At 37.7% G+C, this 17,317-nt stretch overlaps 1 protein-coding gene across 1 annotated transcript in view; it reads right to left on the bottom strand.

Annotated features, from left to right (window-relative positions):
• The window catches only part of TXK (TXK tyrosine kinase), a 693,943-nt gene that overhangs the window by 398,101 nt on the left and 278,525 nt on the right, over positions 1-17,317 (bottom strand). Inside the window, exon 4 of the mRNA XM_044061415.1 lies at positions 6,908-7,119. Coding sequence (XP_043917350.1) covers positions 6,908-7,119 — 212 coding nt within the window. The remainder of the gene's footprint in view (positions 1-6,907; positions 7,120-17,317) is intronic.

The raw sequence follows: 17,317 nt of genomic DNA on the forward strand, positions 1-17,317 counted from the left end.
TAATTTTCCACAAAATGTAATAACTGCATGAACCACACATTTAATAATATGTGCAATCCAAAAAAAACAACACATTAATTGATCTTCTTCCATATTAATATAGAAAAAATAACCCATTCCACATCACCTGGGACAGTCTCTTTTCTAACCGATATTTAACTCATCCAAATAAATCAATATATTTTCTAAAATTTCTTCTACCTGTTCTATGTTCTAAAGATGGCTAACATCTCCACCAGATTTCTTATACTTTCTATATATCTGTTAGTTATCTGCATAATATCTCATATGTCCTACTTTTCTTTCACATTCTCATAAATTAAAGCCTCAAATATATTTCTTGCCTCCTAACCCAGCCCCACCAAGAAAGGTGATACTTCTTCTTTCTTACCTTTTAAAATGCTCCTGTATATATAATAAATCCCCTGCTCTCATGTTGTCCTCTAATAACTCTTTTTATATACTCAGCATCTGCTACTTCTACTGGTGTCTCATAATCATTTAATAACCATCTATAGAAATGTGTTTCCATATCATTCCTTTCTGTCTCACACCGCAAATTTTTCTTCTTATACTTGTCCATAAATGCTACCCCTCAGTCTGTTAATTAACCATAAAACTCTATAGACAAATGCTTCTCCCAGATTATCAGCATATATCTCCTCCACTTCCTTTTTCCACCATTTTGCTGTTAATCTCTTCAGAAATTTCCCTATTTCCACATTGTCATCCCCTTCACCAGAAATACCCCATATAGCACAAAAAGAGGAAAACCCCACTGTCACAATACCTTTTTTCACCACCTTCAAGCTTTCTACAAAAAGGAAAGTATCGATTTCAATTAGCAAATTCACCATATAATAAATACAGCCCTTATCATTCTCTAACTGTAAATTCCCTCTTTTCATAAACTCCCCTCATGTCATACATTCTCTAGATACATTTCCATTATTATTTTTATGCTACAATCAAATTCAGCACAAAATTATGAAGTCAGTTTACGTCTATAATCTACCATTGTCAAAAAATGCACATTTGATCTCATACTCTGTACTAGTAGCAGATAATACGATAACTATTATAACTTTGCTCTTAACAACATCAGTGACTTCCTCTTTCCAGTCTTAACAAATAATGTATCACTCACTTGTACTTTTATGTTTTTATACAAGATCATAATACCTGAACACATCTATGCATCCATTGTCCATATTACACCATCTCCCACATTTTATTAAAGTGCTAATTTTCCTTCTTGGAAATTGTCATAGTATCTAACAAAGTCATAATATCACATTTTCTTAGACACTGCAATGCTACATTCTGCTATTATGCTATTAAATTAACTGTCAAAATAGAGAAACTATTTATTCCCTTTCATTGTGTTTTTCTCCAAGTCTCTCTTATTTTTATTTTTCTATTATGAACCATATCCCCAAATTGTCTTATTTTTTCCTTTACATATATCTTCTATATCTTTGGAACTAATGTTCTTATCTACCTTGTTTCCCAGAGCATCCTGCTTACCATCACATTCTACAACCTCAAGCCCTTCATATCTGTTAACCAAATCAAGATGAATTTGTGTCATCATATACTTGTAATAACAAAAAGCTGTGGTGGTGCAGTGGTAGCATTGTTGCCTCACAGCTAGAGGTTCTCCAGTTCAATTCTCAGCTGGAGCACCTTCTGTGTGGAGTCTGCATGCCCTCCCCACAGTCGAGTAGTGTTTGAAAGACATGCGTAGAATGGGTGTGCCTTCGTTGAAGGTTGGGCATCAAGCTGGCACCTTGGCACCCGTAAAAAAAATCTACTATCAATCATTAGCGGACCGGAGTTCTGATGTGGTGACCCCTATAATAACAACATTATTTTGCTTCCCCCCTGCTCTGAAAACCTTATATTTATAAAACCTTCTTCAAGATTGTTCTCACATTTTGTACTTTGCATCCGCTGTGGTGGTGCTGTGGTAGCGTTGTTGCCTCACAGTAAGACGCTGACCGGTTCGACTCTCAGCTAGAGTGTCTTCTGCGTGGAGACATACGTGAATTGGTGTACCTTCGTTGAAGGTTGTGCGTTAGGGCTGGCAACTCAGAATGTAAAAATCAACTGCCAATCATTAGCGGACCGGAGTTCCACTGTGGCGACCCCTAACTGGGAAAAGCCGAAAAACACAACAACAACAACATTTTGCATATCTTAAACATGTGTCCTTTTTATCCACGTTACATCTCTTAAATGGACAAGCATTAATTAAATTATTTAATTTTCAACAGAAAAGCATGCGTTTGATTGACCACACCTACAGTGAAGCACATCTCTGACATCATTAACTAGACAAGGTAAATGTAACATCTCATTTTGTTTAATTTTTAACATAGATCATATTTCCCATACACTATTCCAAATACCCCTGGCGTCATAACATCATAACATTTGTTCAAATCAGTAACATTTATTATTCTTTTTCAAGAAAATGTTTACTATTCTAATCTATTTAATAATCTAATCATCATCAGCACTCCTAAACTGCAAAAATACCTGGAATGACAAAATCTTAAATAACACAGTCCATAAAACAGTCTGTCTTATTTTTTGTTTTGTAATCATGTCTATAAACGTAAATTTCACTTAATGTGTTTAGAAATAAATATTGTCAAATTCGTCTTTCTACATCATAGTTATGCTTCTCAAATCCACACCATTAAAACCTAATGGTTTGCATCAATCTAACTTTTGTCCATCTCAGAAACACACCCTAAATCCAGGGTTATTCTCTCTTCCTTTGTCAACCTCCATTGATCTTGCTCCAGTCAATGCAGTTTCTGCATATGAATGCCCTAATATGATCTCCCTCAGGCCACCACCATCTGGTCACTCCTTCACAACATCATTGCTGACCTTTCCAATTGCTGCATCATCTATATATTTATCATCTTGCAAACCATCACAGGGAGATTTGTTTCCCAATTGTAGACCACCCTTTCCATTGGAAAGCACTCATACGCCAACTCAATCCAACAAGCACTTGTTCTATCATCTTCCATGTGAAAATTGTCTCCAATACATCCTCCTCCAAACCATTGAATGCCAAAGTAAAACTTAAGTTAATTTTCTCAGTATAGCACCATCAGCATTGATACTTGCCATAGCTTCTACTGTGACTCTCCTCTCATCTATGTCTGTTTCCTCCTCCTCATACTAGAAAAGAGCAGGGGAATTGATACTTGTCATAGCTTCTGCTGTGACTCTCCTCTCATCTATGTCTGTTTCCTCCACCTCATACTAGAAAAGAGCAGGGGAATTGATACTTGCCATAGCTTCTGCTGTGACTCTCCTCTCATCTATGTCTGTTTCCTCCTCCTCATACTAGAAAAGAACAGGGGAAGGTCCTCGTTGCCCTGCTCAAATTTCCTTTAATATGAATATCACCTCAGGTCTTCCCTGAAACCAGCCATTAGCCTAGTAAGAGTAATCCAGTCAACAAAGTGTAAATAAAAATAAACAAATAAAATGGACTTTGTTGTGTTAGTTTACAATGACTAGGTGTTTATTTATTTCACTGTGCAATACTAAATCTGGAAGTGATTGTATTAACAAGCTCTGCTGGGGAGGGGAGTGTAAATATAGTGTGCTTATCCTCATATACACAATGGTTGTGTGTTATGTTTGCTCTTAGTGGAAATAGTAGCTATGCCTGCATTAGATGACTAATTATTTTTGGATTTATTCAGTTAGGACTTTAAGCCATTAAACATATGACTCTGTGGCAGACAATTATCTTTAATGTATAAGTGATGTTAACAGGAGGTATTTTACACATCTTATTCAATGCAATTATTCACTTGACAGAATGGTTACCAATCCTTTTATACCAGGCTCCTTCAGACAAAAATATGTCTTTTAAATGCATAACTCTCAGACTAAGTTGCTCAAAATATCACAGGCTGCTGTCTGTTTTATCCAACTATAACAGATCTAGATGACCTTTGGATGCTATGTATACTACCAAAAATCATAATTAAAATGTTCATAGTTTATTTTTAGTAAATATATATAATCAGATTAAGAATACCACTGACCATGTCACTTTGTGGGCAATCCTGAGAGTTCTTCACATCTTGCTTGCCTAGTCTAGATGTGCAGACTTCACTTTCATGGCCAAACTATACTTGGAAGGAGCAGATTCACATCATGCCCTCTCCTTGGCAGAGATGATTGCACCTTATGATCAGTAAAATATAAAAAGAAAAAGCTTTCCAACCTGCAGTAAGGTCAATTAATGGCAATTGTTATTTTCCATTCAGACATACATTTAAAATATTTTAAATGGAAGCTTCTTCAAAACTTAATCGGGACAATATGCCCTTACCTGCATACTGTATTCTGTAATCTGTATACTTCACCTTTATTTTAAGAGTAAGAAGTACATTTACAATGGGTGTAGTTCTTCCTCGTGCACACCTGATATCACAGCTTAAATGGTCACCTTTGTCACATGTTAATGTATGACTTTGACATCTGTTACTGTGAAAATAGTTACTATGTCATAACCAAACAAGTGTGATAACTACTATATTGTGACAGACAAAATGATGATGTGTATCTTACCACACTACAAAGAGACTAGCAAAAAGTTGATACTTTTTAGGACTTGCTTCTCAGGTTTTCTTGAGTCCATAAAATGTATTATACTGCAACATTGTAAAAATATAAATAATAAATAAAAACACCAGTTACCACACTGCAATATTTTCTGTATTCTCAGTTTTCCCTTTTTTAGCTCGGGTATCTTGATCTAATTTATGAGACTAAGTTTGCATTATGAATTTATAAATCAGATAATATTATTGCAATTATTATTATTGTTATTATTATTATGGACATAATCATTAGTACCGTTTTATTAAAATGTGCTAAAATGTGCATCGATTGACATCCCAATGGCACAAAGGCAGGGCATCTGTCTGTGATGCCATCAAACTGAGTTTAGGAACAAGCTCAGGCTGTTGGTAGGGATGCCTGGAGTAAAGAATATGAAGCAGCCAGCTCCACTAAACTAAAGTAAGGTTCATTGAAGAATGCTGCCTACCATAACCTCTAGTGGAGACCTGAATCCTAGGAGAAGGCCTACTTAACAGGGGAAGTGGCAGGATATCATGGTATCTTTACACATGCCACTCTCTCAGTTTAGGTATTCAGACTAGCTCTACACACATGAAGTCTTCCAGAACCACAGTCTGTATCCCCTCATCAAATCCCTTGCTCCATAGGCATTACTAATCAGTACTACACAGTTTACATCACATGTATTCAGGTGGCCTACCTGGTTACTGGAGGGATTCAAGGTATGGGGACATGGTTTTTGTAGGAATAGCCAGGTGTATAAGTGGGCCAGATAGGGAGAAAAAAATAAAGCTGCCGTCATTTCCAACATATTTGTTAAATGGTCATTGTACATCCTTTTTAGCCATCAGTGATGTACAGGGTCAAGGAGAATGTAATACATATTGACTGTTTAGAGTAGCCAGGCAGTGCTTTTTTCCAGAAAGGGGCAGAAACCAGAGTTCTCAGAGAAAACTCATGTTGATATAGTGACGCCATGAAAACTCCTCTCACTGACAAGATGTCAAGATTCAACCACAGTCACTATTTGTGTCACTGGGTTATCCTCTTCTGTATAGCAGTGAACTGTACGAGTCCCTTTTGGCCGGTACCTCAGAATATTTACTTTGTTTTTCTTGTTTTGGCAGGACACATACCAATACTGGAAAGGTATAGAAATCAAATAATTAAATAAATAAATACATGAGATTACCATGGTCCCTGCATTGGAATGATATGAAACATCTGTAATATTCTTCCTTATATTGGATTCTTTTATTTGGTTGCTTCCCTGGTAAATAAACTATGTAAATTAATTTAGACAACACAGGTTTATGATAAAGGCCCCCTTAGACAATGTCTGCATTGTGTAAAGGCACTTTTGTTGTACTACTTAAAGAAAGTGTAATAATTTGGAAAGTATCCAAGGTACTGCGCACAAGTTTGTCAAATGACAGCGACAGCTTAGTAATCCAACAAATGAGCCACGAGTCCTAACTGTTTCTTGCCATATTACTAGATATGTTTAAAAAAGGAAAAAACAGACATAAAAAGTCCACTAGAGCTTCAATAAATAGCAAACTGAAGCATTGTTTGTATTCCAAAATTTTATCTCATCACACAGCATGTATCACATGCATAATTTTTTAATGAAAGACAGATAGCAATATGTATTATGAAAGCTAGAGCTACAATCTAAATGACCTGTGCTATAGTCTTGCAAAAGCAACACAAATTTATTGACATGTAAATTTTTTCCACCCCCAAATGATTTTTCTGTATTCATTGTATCTGAGGAATAATAGGAAATTGCATGTATTTATTTTATAATTTCATAACTGGGTAGGTGAGCTGGTCTACTAACCATTTTCAGTAATGATCCAGGTATACAACTACAGTAACAATACTACCCAAAGTATATAAAAAATACTTATCTTAGTGCAGCTGTATTAACCTGCATAATGTTTATATAAGAACATGATGCATGAATAACATATTTATCACTGCAGTGTAGTCAATTATATATATTGTTTGTATGATATACAGTAGAGATGTAATCTTTTCAAAAAGGTAACTGTATCTTGGAAAGAGTAGATACCAAAAGTGAATTTTAGTGACCTTGCTTGCACACTCAGACAACATTAGGTAATATGGACAAAATATTACCGTGTTGTGGGATCTAAAGCTTAATTTCAGATTATATACCCTATAAAACAGACTAAATTCAAGCCATGGTAGTCCACCAGCAAGGGGGGCAAGATGTAAGTACGAAGACACGTATGGAAAAAGAATTGTAACTTACCCACATTTATCTCTAGCTTTCCACCAATGAGGGTCTGACTTCTCAACTATTACATACTCTTCTGTCCTCCTGAGTGCTAGGTTACATAATTCCTCAGCTGCAAAATCATAGAGAGCAATAACTTGGACTTCTGTCTCACCATCATCTCCTGTTTCAGGAGGAGGAGGGGGTGGTGGTTTTCTTTTTGATGGCTGTGTTTTTGCCCTGTGTGACTAAAACAAAATACATAAAATGTATAATCTCATGTCAAATGCTTGTATATCATAAAATAAACTAAAAAAAAGTAATTACTTTATAAGAAAAACATTTAGTAAATATGCATCAACTGCCAACCATTTACTTCACTGAATTAATCACTTATTTTCAGCTCCTCTATACAAAGATGTCGCAGTCCCACAATGGTATCATATTTGTTGACTGCAGTACATCTAGATGAGTAAACCATTATTTTCCAAATTCTGATAAAATTCAATTGCTGCACAACTGGCAATAAAGTATGTCTGCATGTATCATTTTATCGGATAAAGGTTGTGCATGTGTATACTAACTCTAGCACTAAAAGTCATTTCCCCACCATACTGCATGTAAAGGAGTCCCTTCTTATAAATATAAATAGAGAATAATATTTCTGAAAGTTAAAAATAAGTATCACTGTAATAACTTTCTTTACAAAATGAGGTTTAATTCCTGAAATTTCATCACAGGTTTAAAATGTTACATTTTAGTTTACATTACATATATATTCAAATATATTCATATTGCCGACATTTTTCGACTTTATTTTGCCGTTTACATTCATTAGACAGAAAGTTTACTGTGTACAGTGTGCTAGTTTTGTTAATTTCCAATAGCAAAACAATTACTTTCACCTTTTTGGAGCAAAAGGATTCTGTAGTAGTCAAGCATTACTTCTTCTACCAACTAGTTCATTTTTCAGGGGATGTTCTCAACATTAGGACGTCAGTCATGAAGCAACAGATTTATCTTGTGAAATTAATGTGTGACAGATTTATCCCTCTTTTGCCATTCTGGCAGATACTTCAAAGTATTAAGGCCATGAGCTGTAAATAATCTGCTTCTTGTAGCCCAGGGTTTAATTCCCTCACCCTCCATCGAGCAAGTAAGTTAACGAGACAGTGATTGAGAAGTGAATTATGCTGCACAATAGTCTACTAGAACATATGCAATATAAGAACCAACAAACTTGTACAAATGACTTCCTGCCATTGACAAGCCTTTGGCCAGCTTATGTAAAACGTCCTGTGTGTGCTTGCTAAACAAACACTACTTAAGAAATGAAAGTACTTAGTCTTATGAGAAGGAGTCGAATTCAGGACACAGCAGGAGAGAATGCCAAAATTAAGTTTGACAAATGAATATCCTTCCTAAATTTTTGTACCAATTTAGTTCTTCAGATCAAATAATCCCGAAATCTATTTTTGTCAAAGTTAATAAAGAATTAGCTAAATTTTTGTGGTTCCTAAGGCAGATAGAATATCTTATTCTAAATTATCATCTTCCAAAGATAGGGGGGTTTAGGTTTGCCAAATTTTTATCTTTATTACTTAATTGTTTTGGCAAATAAACTTTTGTCCATTTCTAAAATGAATAACATTCACAATAATAATACATCTAATTGGGTTAGGATTTGGAATCAATATATTATATCCAAGAACATAAACCCTGATGCCTTTCCTTTCATATCTACTGATATCTTGAACACCCTCAAAGTCTCGATTTTCCTAAAACATAAGATCAATGCATTCCAGGAATTATTAAAACTAATCAAAATGGATAAGATTTCATATATACTTCAACCAATTCACCTGAACCCAAATTTTAAGCTGGATACTACATCATTTAACCTTTCAAATTATCCCCTTATAAAAAATATTAAGGTTTGGACATTTCTGAAATATAAAGATGTGTCCCTGGCTGAACTACGTAAGATTCTGAATGTCAACTGTACTTATACTACAATACTATGCCAAATAAGAGATGTGGTTATAAATAATCACAATCTTATGATGCCAAGAGAACAAGATCTCAATAATTTGGAATTGATAATTAAAACATTATTACTACCTGAGAAAATGTTGTCAAAATCTTATAATTTATTAACTAAATTAATACAAAATTCGTCATGTCTTTTCTCGAACTTTTGGGTTATTCATAACCCGCATTTAACAGACAACCAAAAACTTTTGGCCATTAGGAATACTCTGGAATACTCTCCTTTCAAGAAATTGGTTTATATCCAACTGATGATTAATAACAATGCTTATTATACTCCTTATCATGCCCTTGTTGCTCTTTTCCCAAAGCCGACCTTTTACACATTTTTTGGTATTGCCACTTTTCACATAAACTTTGGACTTCCTTGAAAGTAAGGTTACAGAAAATGGGGTACCATGAATCCACTTTATCATGGGAAATTGCAATCTTACACATTCCCATGATTCATCTCTCTAAATTGGATACTCATGTGCTGGTATTCATTTGTTCTCTTATTAAACTGTTCATTACCAAAAACTGGCTTGATCGCACTAAATTAAATTGGAATGCTTTTAGAACAATGGCATATTTGTATATTTATGCACACAAAACTATTTGGAAGAGTCCTAAGAAAAGGGTTTTAAATAATAAAGTTTTAGAGAAGGTCCTCTTCATTATTAATAGTGATTAATAGTTATCATATTCATTGTCACAATACATTATGTGGATTTATTTACTCTCATACTTCACTTTCTCATTTTGGCTATAGTCTCATTTCATATTTTGATTCTTGGTTATCAATTGTATATATTGTATATATTGTTAGATATTGTTTTGCTCTTACCTTCATGAGTTGAAATGCATTATTACAAGGTGTATAAATTCAATCAACTCATATATGATAAGATTTATAATGTTTTGATGTTTTGTTTTGTTATGTCATAGTTTATAAATCAATAAAAAGATTTTTGAGAAAAAAAAAAAGTTTGACAAATGATTTCTGCTCATGAGAGCTTGAGAAACATGTGAAAAAAAGATACGTGGCCCATTCAGACAAATACATTTGACATCTCTGTTCTGAAACATTCCAGAATGGTATTAATCAGATATGTTTCTGAGTGACTGATACATGATCATTTGGAATACAAGTAACTCCATGAAAAATATTTGCAGTTTATAAGTAAATTAAGAGCATCCTGAGGTCAAATGGAAATGAAGTACCTATGACTGTCTTAACGTTTTAGTGACACCTTTTTTCATTGATTCAATTTCATCCAAAAATATACTGGCCGTTCTAAATATAGTTTTTATCTACTATGGTATGGAAGTCCTTTAGTCCAGTCCTTTAGAATGTAGTTGCCCTTTGTTTTGAAATCCATGCATTTAAATCAAATAAAAAATCTGAGCACTATATTTTAAAACAACTAGTTTTCTGCTCTGAGGTTGCTAAAGAGGTGAGCATGCCAAATAATTGTTTTCAGTTAAAAATAAATATTTACTTGTTGTCTGGTAATAGTGCCCTTAGAAGAAATTATAATTAGTGGCAGTCATTGTATATATATATATATATATATATATATATATATATATATATATATATATATATATATATATATATATATATATATATATATATATATATATATATGTGGGTGTTTCTTAAACAATTTTTCAAACACATTTTCATTTGCAATCTTGTGACAATTTTGTGCGTTTGCAGCCAGATGTTCACAATTTATAGGATGACCTTCTCTTTTTTCATAAAGCACCATGAGGAGGTTACTGGTGCTTTAACAGGCATCTTTGCAATCGCTCCTTTACTTGCCTTTTTTACTCCTGCTTCCTGTAACCAATAGGATTATTCATTCTTACACCTGGGCAAGGCTTCACTGTCAGAAGAATAGCAAACATTGTCCATTTATTCTCTGACCAGTGAGCCTCATCAGCCCATTTGTTCCCCTTTGGAGGTGACAGTCAAATGCAAGGGAGCAGGCCAGTCTGCAGATCCAGTGGAGAATGGTAACCCCCACACACACACACACACACACACACACACACACACACACACACACACACACACACATTAATGGATCATGTACTACATAAAATTCTGGTTTTCAGGAAGCACGCACTTACTGAAACTCCTAGCCAAGTCACACACCACACTGCTGAACACCTTGGGGCACAGTAGGCTCATTGCTGTGGGTGACTTGCCCACACTCCTGTAGATGTCACCAGTGCAGTGAACTGATCATCTCTGCACCTTGATCCTATTTCCACTCAGAGGTCCCTCCAGCCTCTGTGTTGATAACTAAACATGCATTCCCTGCAGTGTAGGCAGGACTTTATCCCAGTACACCACGAGACAGGGCTATTTCACCCATATTTCTTATACCTATCTTAATGATTTGAGTGATGCCTGTCCTTTACTCTCCAACAGTCTCCATATATCTAAGACTCACCATATTCATAGGTTCATAGGTTCATACTAGGCTATCTGCCCTAGGGCATTTATAAGCCTAGCCAGAGTGTGTTTGGCTTTCACCACCCATTTTAAATTAATTTTGCTATGCCCTTTTTCGAGGTTAGTATACTGTGCCTCTGTCTAACAGTGACCCAGAAGTGATACCCGGGGTAAACCTACGATCTCCCATCCACTCATCAAGATTCCTCTTGAAGAGAGTCAATGAGGGACTCTGCCTAACCTGGACTGGGATTTTATTCCAGAGTGAAGGGAGCCTCTGGGTTATGAATCTGTCCCTCCAGCATGTCCTATTTATTTCAGTGCTGAGGTTCAAGTCTCTCAGGTGCGTAGCTCGATGGGATTTGGATTTTTAAGGTGCAGCATGTCCCTTAACTCCAGGTTGGACATGGCTTTATACGTCAGGCACAGGTCACCTCTGAGCAGGTGGTATGCCACTGAGTAGAGCTGGAATTTCTTCAACCGGGCAGCATATGGCATCTGTTTGAGCCCTTTGATCCTCTTGGTGAGGTACTTTTGGGGTCTTTCCAGTTGCTGCAGGTGTTTGGTAAGGTACATCCCAAAAGGGGCATTGTACTTGATTATGGGCCTGATGAGGGATGAGTAAAGAGGCATGATGACCTCCCCTAATCTAGATGTGAATCCCTTCATGATTAGGTGGGCTATATAAAATGTTTTTCTAACCACTTTGGCCACGTGGTTGTCAAATGAGAGATTGCTATCAACTTGGGTCCCTAAGTCCCTAATTACTTCTTCTGCACTTAATGGATTACCACCTATGTGGTAATTTGTGGGCATTTTGTTTTTTCCAAAGGGGATGACTATACACTTTTTGGTGTTTAGCTTGAGGCCATGGCTCTGGCACCAGTTGTCTGTTTCTATGAGGCCCTTTTGGAGGATGCCTGTGTCGGCTGGAGAGTCGATTATGGCGCCCAGTTTGCAGTCATCTGCGAACTTGGTCAGCCACAGTCCTTCTGTGTTGGCCTGTACCTCCAAGAAATATATACCGAACAAGAGAGGTCCTAGGACTGAGCCTTGTGGGATGCCACTTGTAACTGGTTTTGAGTCTGACATGGCTCCAGCAATTCTAACCATGTGGGTTCTGTCCTTGAGCCAGTTTGCAACCCATCTAGTGACATAGGGGTTTATATTTAAGCTGGTGAGCTTATCTATAATGCTGGAGTGGGGTATTGTATCGAAGGCTTTTGCGAGGTCCAGGTAGGCTGTGTGGACCACCTTCCCTTCGTCAATGGCCTTGGTGACTGTTTCAAAGAAGTCGACCAGATTTAAGAGGCAGGATCTGCCCTTAACAAAGCCAAACTGGGTAGGATCCAGTGTCTGTAGGTCCCCAATATCTTTATTTATGAGGTCCATGATGATCCTTTCCATAGCTTTGCAGACCAAGCTAGTCAGGCTTATGGGGCGATAGTTTCTAGGGTCTGTTGAGGCACCACCTTTGTGGAGAGGGACCACTGTTGCTGTACACCACTATTTGGGTACATATCCTGTAGTAAATCTGAGATTGAACAGTAGTTTTATGTTTGGGTTTAGCTCTTCTTGGAATTTATGTAGGATGCAGCCCGGGACACCGTCTGGTCCCATTGATGCTGTGTTTTTTGCTTTGGAGAGGGTGGCTCTTACCTGAGCATCTGAGATGTCAGGGGGGCAGCACTCTGCTGGGATAGATATTTACCCTTTTGGTGGGGAGGGGGGGAGAAGTTTACACTGAACCTGTCAGCTAGGATGTTGGCAATGTCTGTGGGTTCAGTGAATTTTTTGTCATTTTGGACTAATTCTGAGCATATCTGGGAATTCCCACCCAGGTTCCTAACATAACTAAAGAAAGCCTTGTGATTATCCTTAGTGTCCTGTGCAATTTTTCTCTTGAAGCTGGCCTTAGACGATTTTATGAGTGCCCTTAGTTTTTTGCTAATACTGATCAGAGATGCCTTCCCTTTTTGGGATTTTGCTCTATCATGTAGTAGCTTCCTCCTTCTATTGTATAGTTTGTTTATGGCTGGGGTCCACCAGACAGGACGTCTGCCTTTGGAGGATTGGGTCTTGGTTTTATTTGGGATTGCATGATCCATGCATTCCTGAAGGTGTTCATAGAATGCATTTATAAAGGATTCTGTGGTCTGGGCCGTATTTTCCACAGGTCCGGGGGCTTTGAAGGATTCCACCTCGGTTTTGAGGAGTGTGAAATTTGCTTTAGAGAAGTTTTTCACTGTGGTTTTCTGGGCAGGGGGTGGGGTCGGGATGTGAATATCCAGTGAGATCAGTTTATGGTCTGATCTTACCAGTGAGGGATACACTTCTGGTCTGGAGCATAGAGTCCCCATGTTGGTGATGATCAGGTCCAGTATGTTTTCCCCTCTTGTGGGAGTGGTAACAAGTTGTTCCATAGCATTTGAGTTTATGAATTCTAGGAATCTTTGGGCTAGGGTGTTGGAGCTGGAGTAATGCTCCCAGTCTATGTTTGGGTAGTTGACTTCCCCCAATATAATGGTGTTTGGAGAGACCTTCATATTTTCCAGTGTTCTCAGGAAGGCCAAGTGGGGTTCCTGGGTTTGGGAGGGTGGTCTGTAGCAGGCTTTAAACTGGAAGGCAGTTTTACCCACTGTTAGTTGCACATGGATAGTTACTGATGCTTCGTGCTGTGCCACCAACCTGGAGGTGTGGGTATCTTTGACCAATATTGATACTCCCCCTCCTTTTGTGGTTTGGTCCAAGTTTTGGGGCCAAAAAGCATGGTATGAGGTATAACCTGGTAGTGCTGGGGTGCTCTTGGGAGCCCTGAACCAGGTTTCTGTTACTGCACAGATATCAATGTTCTCCATGCTAAGGAGAGTTTTGAGTGCATGCATCTTGAGGTTTAGACTTCTGGCGTTGAGTAGCATTACTCTTAGTTTCTTATCCCTTGTGATACCTATGGAGGTGGGTTTGTCTTTTGAGCCTTGCCTAAAAAAGGCACTATGGGGGTAGCAAGAGCCTTTGCCAATATCCAAAAGCCCAGGGGTGACAGGTGCAAGCCGTCCCTAGCGAAGCATCGTGGCTTGTCGAGCATATCACCCCAGGCTGACAGGCACTGGATCCCCTTTGAATGACACCAGTCCTTAAGCTAATTGTTGAAATTGATCATCTTGTCTTCATATTGTGGCATCATTCTTGGTGAGGGTAAGATGCTACTCAAGGTCAGGGTCATACCGGCATGGGCTACATGCTCAGAGAGCTCCTCTATGTCTCTTTTCATGTAGTCCAGGGAGGTATATCTCAGGTAATTCACACCAGCATGGACAATGACTGAGTCATATTTGTACTTGCCTTGGAGTGACCTGAGTGCTTGTGTTATGTGGCGGATCCTAGCACCCAACAGGCTGCTCACTGTGACCTTCTCCTTGTTCAGCCTGGTGAGCGGGACATCAGTGTGCCTGACGATAGAGTCACCTATTACAAGTGTATCAGGTGTGTTGTTTAGCCTTAAGGGCTGTGACTGTTCGGCACACTGGCTTTGTGAGATATGTGTTGCACGTGTTTTGTTTTGGGGTAGCAGCTGCTTGGGTGTCTGCTTTGGAGGTCTCTGCTGCTTAGGCAGATCTTTATTTAGAGCCTCCGAGTATGTTTTTGTATGATTGTGTGTTTGGTTTGCTGTCGTGGTAGGTCTATGTGAGACTGGAATTGTAGTGAGTGTGGTTTCCTTCTCCTCCTGACTGGTTATGCCAGTACTGAGTTGAGAGATCTTAGCTTCCAGTTTGGCTATATGGTTGCATCTCTCACATGTATTGGAATTTGTTGGGAGGAGGAGAGGGTTGTCTGTGTACATGAGGCAGTTGTAACATTGCCTCAAGATTCCCAGATTCACCAGCTGGACCGGAGAGGAGATTGACAACTGACCTTTGGACATGCTAGAATAATATTGGGAATTCCTTTATAATTGAAAACAAGGGCCAATGGGGAGTGAGGGTGTAGTGCTTTTAATTTTTAGTGCTTACTTATATAATTGCTTTAGTGAGCAAGTGCCAGGTAACTTAAGTGCAATGTGTTACAGGTAACTTAAATGCAAAAACGACAAACAGTAACTTTCTTTCAAGTGAAACAAAGAAATAAGTACAGTAAGCAATGCAGATATCACTAAGGATCCACAGAAGCGCTGAGAAGCTGCATTTTAGGTGGCATTAGCATTCCAGGGAAATAACAAGCAAACAAACAACAAGCATACAAACAAAGCTAGACTCAGCAGGCCTGGATCTAGTCTATGCTACAGCAAACAAGGTATACCAATTTCAGTAAGAAACAGTTCAAATATGCAGGCACTATAAACCTTTAACCAGAAATTCCCAGCTCAAAAGGGCAGAGTCCAGCCTCTCCTCCCACAAGAGTGCAGACCACGAACCTTCTTAATATAAAATAACTGGCCTGAAGCCCAAGTGCTTAAACCAGAACTAATACACTTTACGAATAACAGACACTGAGCTCTCAATCAGCACTTCCGAACTTAGAAGGATGTAAGCTACCTGTCCTGCCAACACAGTGCATGCCACAAACCTTCCTAATGTAAAACAACTGGTCTGAAGCCCAAGTGCTTAATCCAAAAGACTTAGAATGATAGCTACACTTTAATCAAGTTACTACCAAGCAGTAATAAATAAAATTGAATACTTTAAAGAATGCCTGGATTAGTGCTCAAGTTATACAAACAAAGATAGATTCAGCAGGCCTGGATCTAGTCTATGCTACAGCAAACAAGGTGTACCAATTTCAGTAAGAAGCAGTTCAGATATGCATGCACTATACGCCTTTAACCAGAAATTCCCAGCTCAGAAGGGCAGAGTCCAGCCTCTCCTCCAACAAGAGTACAGACTACAAACCCTCTTAATGTAAAATAACTGGCCTGAAAGCCCAAGTGCTTAAACCAGAATTAATACACTTTTAGAATAACAGACACTGAGCCCTCAATCAGCAGTTCCCAACTTAGAAGGATGTAAGCTACCTGTTCTGCCACTACAGTGCAGACTACAAACCCTCTTAATGTAAAACAACTGGTCTGAAGCCCAAATGTTTAAACTAAAAGGCTTAGAATGAGTTACACCAAGCAGTAATAAATACAATTGAGTACTTTTAAGATGATGCAAAAGCAAAATAAAGTAGGAAGAAACACAAGTACAGTAAAAGCAGATAAATTTTTTTTTCAGAAAAGTAGCAAAAGCAGTAGTAAATACAATTCTCATGCAGTGCAAGCTGGCACACTTGAATATGTAGCAATATTAGTCTACACACAATTTGAAAAAATGTAATTAAATTAAAAAGGACTAAAAGCAAGTGCAGAAAGGGTTTATTAGGTAGAATGCGGTAAAGAGATAGGCCTGGTGGAGTGTCTTAGATCAAATCTACAGTGGGGCGGGCACTGCAAAAGCCACCATATTTAAACTACAACCAAGAACAGGGAGGGGGAGTGGGGAAAAACAGTTTCAACACAGATGTGAGGAATGTGCAAATTATAAAGCCAAAAAATATATACTGTTCTCTATATATTTGCAGAGCAGTAAGACAACAGATATCTAAGCAAACAATTTAGCTCTATAATACAGAATAATACAGAAAAATATACTCAGCTCTATATATTTGCAGATAGTTCTGTAAGGCTGTCTCTCAAACTAAGGTTCCAGCAATTGCTTGCTGTACCTCTTCTACAAAATCAAGTTAAGGCAATTATTCTTCTGCTACAAGCTTTCTATTACAACTAATGTAGCTCACTACTAAAGAATTTGCTATTTTGCTTTCACTTTTGCTGGAATTATGCAAAGTTCACCCACTCCAAATAGAGGGTGGAGCTGATAATTTATTCGCTATTTACAGAATGTATGTACATTTATCCTGCTAGTGAGGTTGCTGAAAATGTGAGTTTATAATCTGAATTGCAACTATCTGGAGAA

Source organism: Protopterus annectens, chromosome 2.part0 (assembly GCF_019279795.1).
Source record: "Protopterus annectens isolate FY-2018-M chromosome 2.part0, PAN1.0, whole genome shotgun sequence".
In the NCBI taxonomy this organism is placed as follows: domain Eukaryota; kingdom Metazoa; phylum Chordata; order Ceratodontiformes; family Protopteridae; genus Protopterus; species Protopterus annectens.